Below are 11,000 nucleotides of genomic sequence, written 5' to 3'. Positions count from 1 at the left end.
CCTAAGCACTTTATTTTTCCTCAGCTTGTCTTTCAGAAGGGACTTGAATGTGTCGCCCGTATGATTGACTATTCATTGCTTTCCTAGTGGTCATATTCAAATTCAAATACAGTGTATGTATACCTACAGCTGTATATAAGAAGGGATTAATTGCTTCATGGATGCCACATTTAAATTTACACTGTATTATCATTATTACAGATATAATGATGATTATGATGATGATGATGATGATGATATCATTATTTATTCATTATTTCTTTTAAGCAGTTAACAACACAGGAAGATGAGAGATCAACAACAGAACTTCTTTCAAATACTTAAATGTTTATTTATTCACAAATATATCACATAAACATGCAGTCAACATGAAAACCACGTAGGAAAAAATAAAGAGATATTTACAATGAGTACAAAATATGCAGATTATTTGCAGGACGGACCATAAGCACTCAGCAAATTGTGCTTGCAAAATGTAGCTGTGTAATTCATTCATCCGCATGAATCAAAATATGCAATTTGATTAGTGGTTATCATCAATGTTTGCATGGAAGCAAATTATAGTTCCATCTCTAGACCATAAACTGATACAAGTGCAGATAATCATAATTATGCTATAAATAAACAAGATTGCGATATATCATAAAGTAGAAACACAGGGTTGCAGGTAAATGAATCTGCATATGCATATTGAAGTATGACACACGAACATTGCATGGGGTGCATACTAATGACTACTAGGATCCATTCAGTTGAATGAACAGTGGTGAAATGACTACCAAATACTTGCCGTACATTGGAGGTTGTCAGAAACATAAAGAATTGTTTTATTACGAACTGATCTGTTGCAGGGTATCCCTTCACAATGTGATCTTCATCCAGACTTTGCCTCCATGAAATCACCACCTCAAGTCTTTCAATGTTCATTTGTTTTGCTGTCTTGAAGTATAAAGCATTATTTTTGCTGTTAGTTTGTGTCCAAACCTGTGCCACATCACCAGAAAACACCAGTAGATATTGAATTGTTGTCCGAGGTCACACACACACAAAAAAAAAATATGTTTGGCATCACCTATAAAGCAATAAAAAGATCCCATTTTTGTTTTATTTTCATTCTCAAAGATTTTCTACCTTCTAACTTAAAAAAAAAAAACCCAACCAACTTCTTTCTCTAAAGAGTTGAATTTTTGCAATCGTCCTCTGATTGAATGTCTAACTTCACATGGATCTAATAGTTGACTGCTTGATAGTAACCACAACCAGTGTTCCCATAACTTGAATGAGGTAAAGACAGCATCAAAACACAGGTGAAACTTTCGATATCAAGCAGGGTGGTGTCCTTAAAAGCACATCTGACCACATCTGATGCTCTGTTGTGGGCTGAATGTTGGAATGATGAGGCGAGAGATATGGTCCAAGGGGAATCTTGACTCCAGATGATTTAGGCAACGGGTTGGTACTGCTCCACCCTCTCCAGTAAAGCATCCGAGTAGCCTGGAGAGTAGTACCTAACAATAACAAAGAGAGATATGGACTGTAATTCACAATCGCCTCAGCACTTGGTCCATTGTTCATAGTTACTTATCAAGAATGGATACATTACTGGCAACATCTATCCAGTTGCCTTGGAAACGCCATCTCTTTGTATCACGCTCTGACCAGGGAGAGATAAAACTGACTCAGCACAGGTAATATTTACCATGGCGATGTCTCCCTCAGTAATACTCCTATACACTTTTATCTGAATAATCACTGTCATGACAGAGATGAACCTTTTGAAGATTGTTTGAATACTGTCACAAATTTCTGCTAAGAATTTATGTTCATATTCCCTTCTACATTGGAGTAAATGATGTCTTTACAATCACATTCTAATGTAGCTTTGGCATCACATCATAGCCCATTTTACTCCATTGTGAAGAATTGTTATGCAAACAAGAGAGTTTACTCGATATATTTTAGCTGCCCGAGTCTTTTGAATTGTTTGAACCTTGAAGTCTATGAAAAGGAGTGCTGTGCATTACCAGACATGTGTCTTTGAACAGAAAAAAAAAACCCCACCAATAACCAAACCACAACAACAATAACAAACCCTTGCAGCCATTTTTTGTTTATGCTTGTAACTTATGTCTCTGTGAGTACCTTGGATTGGCAATCACACAGTGGACATTCCCTTTATGAACAATTCCCTGCATCCACTGGATGACAGTACAGTAAACAAGCGGTAGGGTAGTGAGTCTCACCTGACGATCTCCTCGGGAAAGCAATTGTTGATGGTGTTGATGTACTCGTGGAGGGCGCTGCCGGGCTCCGCCTTGATCTCCTGCACCTTCTTCAGCCCCCCGCTGGTGACGAAGAGGCGGCGGGCGTTGGGGTCGTGGGGCAGCACCTTGCTGAACTGGCCCACCACATGCTTGAGGATGTTGGGCGGGGCGTCGTGGAGGAGGGGCTCCAGGGCCGGCAGGTGGATGCACTTTTGGAGGATGTTCTTGAGGGCACGCTTGGCCTGAAGGGAGAGAACGGATATGGGTACACTCTTTATGAATGCATAGCTTGCAGTGCACTAAGGTCATTTGGTTTATCCCCTCCTCTTTCCCATATGTCTATCTTCCTTTATTTTTATGTTTTCCCTCCTTCAATGTGCATAGAGAAATTAAATTTATTTTGTGTGATATGCACTTCATAAAAAATGATTTATTATTATCATCTATGCACATTCCTTTCTTAATATTAGCTTGGGTTTAGACACCATACATGTTGATTTGATGTTTGAAAGATTGTCAATGTTTACAATACAACTTAGTACATCTTAGAGAGGAGCATTGCTCCTTTTCACCTACTCTGTCAAAAGTACTGTCTATGCATGTTCATAGAGAAATATAGAGCAATTATTAATGGACACAAAATAATATGTCGCAATTCAGTTAATCCTGACAAGTTTGAAGAACATGTACATGTATTGAGAACAGGGATCAAATTGTTGCTTGCTGCAACTGTAATAAGACTGTTCAGGATAAGGAGTGTCGTATCCAACTAGACCCCTTGGAAGACCAGCTATTGCAGTTGAATATCAGCTATCCAGCCATCTTCTCAGATGGGAATGAAACAAACAAACAAACAAACAAACAAGCAAGCAACCAAACAAACATAATGGATTTGTGGAGATGTTGCCTGTACCTTAGTTTGAAGGTCCTCTGAGGCATCTGCCCGGATGTAGCACTGTAGGAGCCTGGGCAGCACGTTGGCCACAGCAACGGCCTTGGCATGCTCCGGAGTGTGGCGCCCGATCTGGCCCAGGGCCCAGGCAGCAGCAGCCTGGATGTGGTCTTCGGGCTCCTCAGCCAGTGTGATGGCCAGCTGGGTCACCCCCTGGGGAAGGAAATTGACAGCAGGTGATGCAACGATGAATCAACACTGAAGCTGACAACTTTTAAATCTTTGCTCACTTTTCCACTAAATCTTTGCTCACTTTTCCACTAATAATTTATATTCTTTCTGGTCAGTTTATTCTGTCTTTATTTGTTACAAACTCAAAAAGCTGCATCACTTCGGTGATCCCTCGCATTTATCCCCAAGTTGAATTATCCTTCGGGTTTATTCCAGGTTCAAGTGTGTGCGTGTGTGTCACACACAAACACACTGCTATAGCTTCTGACCACCCGAGCATTGAGAATCAAGGGTTTCTGGGACGAACACTGCACTAGGGCTTTCTATAGCTCAGTCGGTAGAGCACCGGTCTAGCAATCCGGAGGTCTCGGGTTCGAATCCCGATGGAATCCCATTTTCTTTGCTCACTTTTCCACTAATAATTTATATTCTTTCTGGTCAGTTTATTCTGTCTTTATTTGTTACAAACTCAAAAAGCTGCATCACTTCGGTGATCCCTCGCATTTATCCCCAAGTTGAATTATCCTTCGGGTTTATTCCAGGTTCAAGTGTGTGCGTGTGTGTCACACACAAACACACTGCTATAGCTTCTGACCACCCGAGCATTGAGAATTAAGGGTTTCTGGGACGAACACTGCACTAGGGCTTTCTATAGCTCAGTCGGTAGAGCACCGGTCTAGCAATCCGGAGGTCTCGGGTTCGAATCCCGATGGAATCCCATTTTCTTTGCTCACTTTTCCACTAACTTTTAAATCTAACACATGAGGCATAACATTACACAGTCTTCTTTTGATCAACTGAACACCATGTGAAAGAAAGGAGACATAAAAATTTGCATGGCAGTCCTCTCTGGTACAGGATGCTTCCATTATAAACAACATGGTTATAACTAAATTTCATTACAATAGAGTAAAAATTCTGATCCAAAAATGAATATCTTTATATACTTCATTTCGTCATCAATGAACATCCAATGTCCTTAGAAATCACTACACGACCATGCCAATGGATTGACCTTCCTGGAATTTAAGTGGAAAGAGTTACTCACCTTGGATACGATGACCGCCATGGCAAGGTTCTCAGAGTGTGCAGCGACGTACCCCAGCATCATGACACCGGGAAGCCTGACGTTGCCCTTGGACTCTCCAACGTAGTCGACGACGGCTGCCACCCCGCCAGCGTTGACGATCAGCTGAGACAGCTCCGGGGTGTGCTTGGCGATCTCGCGGATCAGCGTGGCCACGTTCTTGCGCACATACTCGTCCTGGTCCTTGAGGCAGGTGAGGACGGCAGGGAAGATCTCAGCCTCGACCACCATCTCAGCCAGGTCCACTGAGTGCTTTGAGATCTGGCTCAGGGCTGAGAAGACTTGGCGCTGTCATGACAGAAGAAAAAACGAGCAGATACAAACTCTTCATCACATTCTTTTTTTCCCTCTCAAATATCAAATATTGGAACCAATTGGTCTTGACTTCTTGTACATTTCATTCCCACTGACTACAGGAATTCACATTGTAAAGTTGGGGAGTTGAAGAGTAGAGGCAGCTACATATTGATTGAAAATGGGGCATGGAAACTTGAAAAGAATACATTAGAAGCAACCAGGGAAAAAACTACTTATACTCTCCACACATTACCCTAATCTTGATGAACAGAAATAACACAACAAAGACCACATACACTTGATACCTTGATACATACATTTCCGCTCCATCACTGTCATCTCAGTACTGTCCATCCTGATGAATGATACTATGTCTACACCGATGAACAGAAATCTTCCAAAGTATGCTTTTTTGATATATTGGGATAGAGGGGAACAGCTTCCAAAGCTAACTAACAACGGTCATGATCTCTATTCAAATTTTACTGAATGTGTTTACAAAAGGAATAGTGCTGCCAGGTATTTAAACTTGTTTAATTTAAGAGAAATAGTAATACTCCCTCCTCTACACAACAAGCACACTCCCCCTACTCCCATTAAGAAAAAGAAAAAGATAAAGAATGGGAGCTTATTGATAACATGTCTACAAACTTACCTTGAGCTTGGCATCTGGGTTGAGGATCATCTGTGCCAGATGGGCGATGGCTCCGGCGTCTACCACTGTCTGGGCCAACTCTGGGGAGTGCTTGCAGATGTCACTGAGGGCGGAGGCAGCGATGCGTTTCAGGGAGAGCTCCGGCTCCTGGATGCACAGGACCAAGAGTGGGACGGCCCCTGCATCTACAACGGACTGGGCCAACTCTGTACAGGTTGGGAGGAAAAAAGAGAGGAGGAAAGAAGATGGAGATGAAAATTCAAATACAAAATTTGAATTCCAAATGGAAGATGTCGAAAAATTACCAAAATTGTTCCTCTCATAGGACATAAAATGGAGGTCCTGTCTGTGAGAGAGTCATAACCTACGCACATTAAAGATCCCTCTTCATTCATCATTCATTCATTACAATGAGCAGGGTGCAAAGCCAGATGAAGTTGTCCCCCCCCCCCCCCCACCCCCACCCCACTCCCAATTCATATAACTGGATTCCATGGACAATCAGCTGGTGCAGCTGAATATGGACTATCCAGCCATTCAGCAAGATTACCCAAAAAAAAAAAAAAAATCAAATAAATCACACAAACAAATGCCTGAGGTCCTCAAATACCTTCTCAATACAGGCTGATACATCAAGATTGAGATGACACAATGCACCAAGCTACTACAATCACTACTGTAAAAAGAATTAACATGTCATAATAACAGGTCTATAGGGGTCAAAATGTCTCTTTAATTTTTAGAATGCCACTGCCGTTAGATGTTAAAATTTCAGCACAATCAAAATTGTAATATTCAAGTTTCTTCTTTACACATATAAAACAAAAACAAGTGCTTTGTAGTATACTTGACTGACTCTTAATACAATTGTATGCCAACCACTGACAAAAAATTGGGCCTTAGTGGTTACATGCTCACCTGCATTGTGCCTTGCGATGTAGCCCAGGGCCCAGGCAGCGGCCTCCTTGACCCCAGGGTCAAACTCCTCCAGACAGATGACCAGAGCATCCAGGGCCCCACAGTCCACTACAGACTGGGCCAGCTGTGGGGAGTGCTTGGCCACAGCCCGCAGGACAAAGGCAGCCGCCTTTTTGTAGAATCTCTGTAAATGTGGTAATTGAACGAACAAAAATATAATGAATACTTCTGAGTAATTCAAAAAGACAGTTCAATATGAAGAAATACAGTTGCCCTTGGATAAGGAAATCTACATTTTGTGGCAAAATACAGCTTGCTTTTAGCGGGTAAATGTAAATGCAAAAAAAAAAAAAAACATCTGGAAAAGAATGACAAAATCAACAACTTTTCTCTCCTTTGACTCCTGACAAATTTGATGAATCCCAAAATAATTTCATACGGCACTGACAAACTTTCAATCTCGTATTGGATCTACATATTATTAATATGTTTGCAAATTTGTGACCGCAAAGCTTCGGTAATACCGTAATGGTTGTACATTGTGATAGTCACACTATTATGGGAAAAATAATGGTGCACATAGGAATGTTTCGGGAGAGAGATTACACATGTGCATGATTAACTCACATTTTGCTCAGCAAGAGAGTAGACCAGCTGAGGAAGGATGTCTCCCTTGACAACGGCCTCTGCCAAATCGTCATTGTAGTTGGCCAAGCGGCCCAGAGCGAGAGCGGCAGTCTGTTGGATTGTAGGGACAATGTCGAGGAGTAGTGGACGCAGCAGAGACATCACACCTGGACGAAGTACACAGGTCAGACAAAAGCAGTGGTGAAATAATGATCACATGATTATCAGTTTACTTATATATGTTGCATATTCTACATATATGGATGTGAGATGTATAGATCGAGAAATGACATTTTTATTGAGGTATTCATGTCTCGCAGTCCAAAGACTGAATTGTATAATGAATTACATCGTTAAAGAGACAGTATGAATGCATAAAAAGAAACTTTGATGCATGCAGACGTTCACAATACAAAAACTGATATTACAAACTATAAAAACTTTATTAAGGGAGAATAATGTACACAAGCACACATGAATACATCAAAATGAGCAGTGCAGACTAATATAGGAAATGGTGCCAGTGATATCCATGGATGAAAAGGACTACTTTGATTATTAATTTAAATATTATGTAAGTCAGTTACCTGTCTCTGGGAATTGAACCATGAAGGCATAAATCACATCTCAATCTGAATATTTTAACCAAATTACAAAATTGCAAGATCAATGTGGCACTGATCAGACATTTTAATCATGACCCAATTGACTGCCATGATATTTATGTAGTGACAAAGCAGAAACCCTTTTGAAGTATCTTTCTAGTGTTCCCACTTAGTTTCCCATGTCTTGACTTACCTGCATTTTGTAGAGTTTCAATATTCTGCGGCCTGGAAGCCAACTCTGCAACAGTCTGGACAAATGTTGTCCGAGCTTTCTGGTACTGCTCAAATACTGCAAAAAATAAAGGGAGGTTAGTTATAAAGTATGAAGCAGCATTTGCTTTCTACACAGAATGTCTTGGATTGCCTGGTTGGTGGAGAACAAAGTCACAATATTACATCGTTGAATGTCTGTCTGCAGAGAACTTGCAGAGATTTCCATTTTTTTTTTTTGTCTGTAATATTTCTAGATGACATATTCATTTAGACTTACATACCAACTCCAAAGTGACACAGGTAGGTGCAGTGCGGATCTTTTGCCAATGGCTAGAGTGCCTACACTCATGATGAAGCACATTCAGAAATGTTCAAATAAAGTGGGAAAGATCATAATCACTGCACATTGGTACTTTCCTTCTTTTTTTCTTTTTTTTCCAGATATCTACTGACCCACTTTAAAATCTCTCAGATAAGTCTCACTGAAGCAACTCACATGTAAAGCACTCAAAGTCATCAGGCCCTACAGCAATTCAGAATTTAGAAATAACTTCAGACGTGCTTTCTTTCAACTTCATTTGTTACATACATACTCTCCCAACCCCTTATTGTTTGTGTCAAGTAGTAGAAAGCTACAAAAGTCTAAGTGTTATGTAATTTGCATCTCCCTAGGCTTTAACTGTGCCATAGTCCTGTGTTGAACTTGTTACAGATTCTATCTCTTTTTGGGTCTTTTCCTATCATTTCTAATTCTACACGTTCGGCTTCTGAATGGTCCCTCAAAACAAATGATCACGTCTAGCTTTTTATGTGGAAATAAATGAAAGATTACATTAAATGAGGACGCATAATTTCTAGATTTCAGTGTCCCAACATAAATGGACAGCACATTGACAGCCGTACTGTAGACTTTTAGATCTACAAGTGTTTTTATCAAATTAGATGACTGGAGCTAGAAAATACCAGTAGAACTGCATCATGTATGCGCATGTGTAGGTGCCTAAAGTTCTTTAACTTCTTAAGTTCTAGATTATGTTTTCACTTCATCATTTCCATTGGCATTGATATCCATAGTATTGGCACTTGTCCATGGCAATGACAATTTGCATGCATTGCCGGTTGTGTCTTCTTGGGCTTGGCTTGTGCACAAACTTCTGGCCAACTTTGTGAGTGAGTTTGATACTGCCAATATCAAAGTTGGCCAAAATGATTAAGTTTGTCCACAACTAGCCAAGCCCAATCTCAAGAAGACACAACTGACATTTATTTTAATGACAACACATGCAAATTGTCATTGCCATGGACCAGTGCCAGTACCAATGGATAACAATGGAAATGATAAAGTGAAAACATATCTATAATATGATGATATTAATTGATATTCATTTTGTCAGGGTACTACTAATAATAATATCCATTGTCAATGAGTAGAAATCTAACGTTAACTGTTACATATCGTTAGGGTCCATCTGACAATACTATCAGTGACTATAAAGCTTTTGACAAGGTTGGACATGAGCGGCTTTTACGTAAACTGGACTACTACGGTATCAGGGGGAAAAATCTGAAATGGATTCAAAGTTTTCTCAATGGAAGAAGTCAGAGGGTCGTTTTGGATGGTATTAAATCTTCTTCAGTAGCGGTAGGATCTGAAGTGCCTCAGGGGTCGGTTCTTGGGCCTTGCCTCTTTCTACTTTACATCAATGACTTGCCTGATGGTCTCGCGTCAAAGGTTCGCCTTTTTGCTGATGATGCAATTTCTTACATGACCATCGACAATCAACATCATACGCAAAATCTTCAAGAGGACCTAAACAAAATTGGTGACTGGGCGAAAAAATGGATGATGGATTTGAACACAGATAAGTGTAAGGTTTTGACAATATCCAGGAAAAGAAGTAAGGTGCAACACGTGTATCATCTAAATAACGCCCCTCTTGAATCTGTTGAATCCGTGAAGTACTTGGGTGTAATAAACCATCACTTCTGATTTGAAGTGGACCCAACACATCAACAATACTGTCAATAAAGCCAATAACGTGCTTGCATTTCTACAACGCAATCTTCGCATAAAATCTTCTGATGTTAAAGCCACAGCTTACAAAACGTTGGTTCGACCAATTGTTGAGTATGCTTCCACAGTTTGGGACCCATCTACCAAGAACCTAATCCACCAAGTGGAAATGGTCCAGAGAAGAGCTGCGCGATTCACTTTAAATCGCTACCAATGACCATAACACCTCGAGTGTCACCAAAATGCTACAAGAACTTAATTGGACCACTCTGGAACAGCGCAGAGAAAATGACAGGCTAATTATGATGTACAAAATACCATACTCGAGAACTGAATCGCATCGCCATTCGTTCTTCCCAAGAACTGTAAGGAACTGGAATTCCCTGTCGTCAGAAATTGTTTCAGCGCCATCTGTGGGATCATTTCGAAACCGTCTAACGGTTGATCACAGTGGCTAGTTTTTTCGTCAAATTTTCTATGTGCTTGTAAATATCTGTACATAAACTGTATTATAATGTAACTAAATAGCACCAGTCTGCAAGAATCTTCAGTCTATTGAAGGAGGCAGACTTAATCAGAAGAAGAAGAAGAAGACGTCATAATTTACTGATATAGTGATAAAGATGACATCATCCTGGATTTCCAGGCATACATGCTGCTACCTAATAACTTATGGTAAATAAGGGCATTTTTGTCTGGAGTGTCTGAGCTGCTATGAGGCCCAGGCAAAACCCAGGATAGCCGCACATCTTGTGTTTACTGCATGTAGCACACACACACACCCGGCCCCCCGGCCCCACTCCTTGTTCATTCGCATCCATAGAGCAGAGAGAGAGGCATCTCGTGCCGCGCATACCGAGATCTTTTTGTGACTGCTCTCACACAAAAACACAGGCACATCTGAAATTAAAACCAACAAATTCGTTAAGCAACTAATAACTGTCATTGCAAATTCTTTATTTACCTTGTAATACTTGTCTCGAACTCATCTTGCCGTTTTCTGCGATAAAATGTCACTGTAATTGCTAATATATTATCCTTTTCTCAGACACGACATGGATTTCTAGCAGCCCACACGCACAGGTTTACTGTTTCGTTGCTATGCCAGCGATCGGCGGGATACTGACCCGGAAGTTTCTCCAAGAAGGTCATTATGCCGCTGTGTGCATAGTCTTAATTTGCCATTCGTTTGGCGGA

The 11,000-nt window shown here is 40.6% G+C and overlaps 1 protein-coding gene across 1 annotated transcript; it reads right to left on the bottom strand.

The window, feature by feature from the left end:
* Positions 1–307: 307 nt before the first annotated feature.
* On the bottom strand, positions 308–10,893 carry LOC140243296 (sperm-associated antigen 6). Its single transcript, XM_072322968.1, has 9 exons — positions 10,768–10,893; positions 7,770–7,865; positions 6,972–7,138; positions 6,345–6,528; positions 5,427–5,632; positions 4,436–4,762; positions 3,178–3,369; positions 2,244–2,506; positions 308–1,508 (listed from the first exon to the last, which is right to left on the bottom strand). The coding sequence occupies exons 1-9, from the start codon at positions 10,790–10,792 to the stop codon at positions 1,442–1,444; spliced, it is 1,527 nt and encodes a 508-aa protein (XP_072179069.1). The 5' UTR covers positions 10,793–10,893; the 3' UTR covers positions 308–1,441.
* Positions 10,894–11,000: the final 107 nt, after the last annotated feature.

The sequence above is a fragment of the Diadema setosum genome, chromosome 20 (assembly GCF_964275005.1).
Source record: "Diadema setosum chromosome 20, eeDiaSeto1, whole genome shotgun sequence".
NCBI classification, from domain to species: domain Eukaryota; kingdom Metazoa; phylum Echinodermata; class Echinoidea; order Diadematoida; family Diadematidae; genus Diadema; species Diadema setosum.
This window is presented reverse-complemented; position numbering and strand designations above follow the sequence as displayed.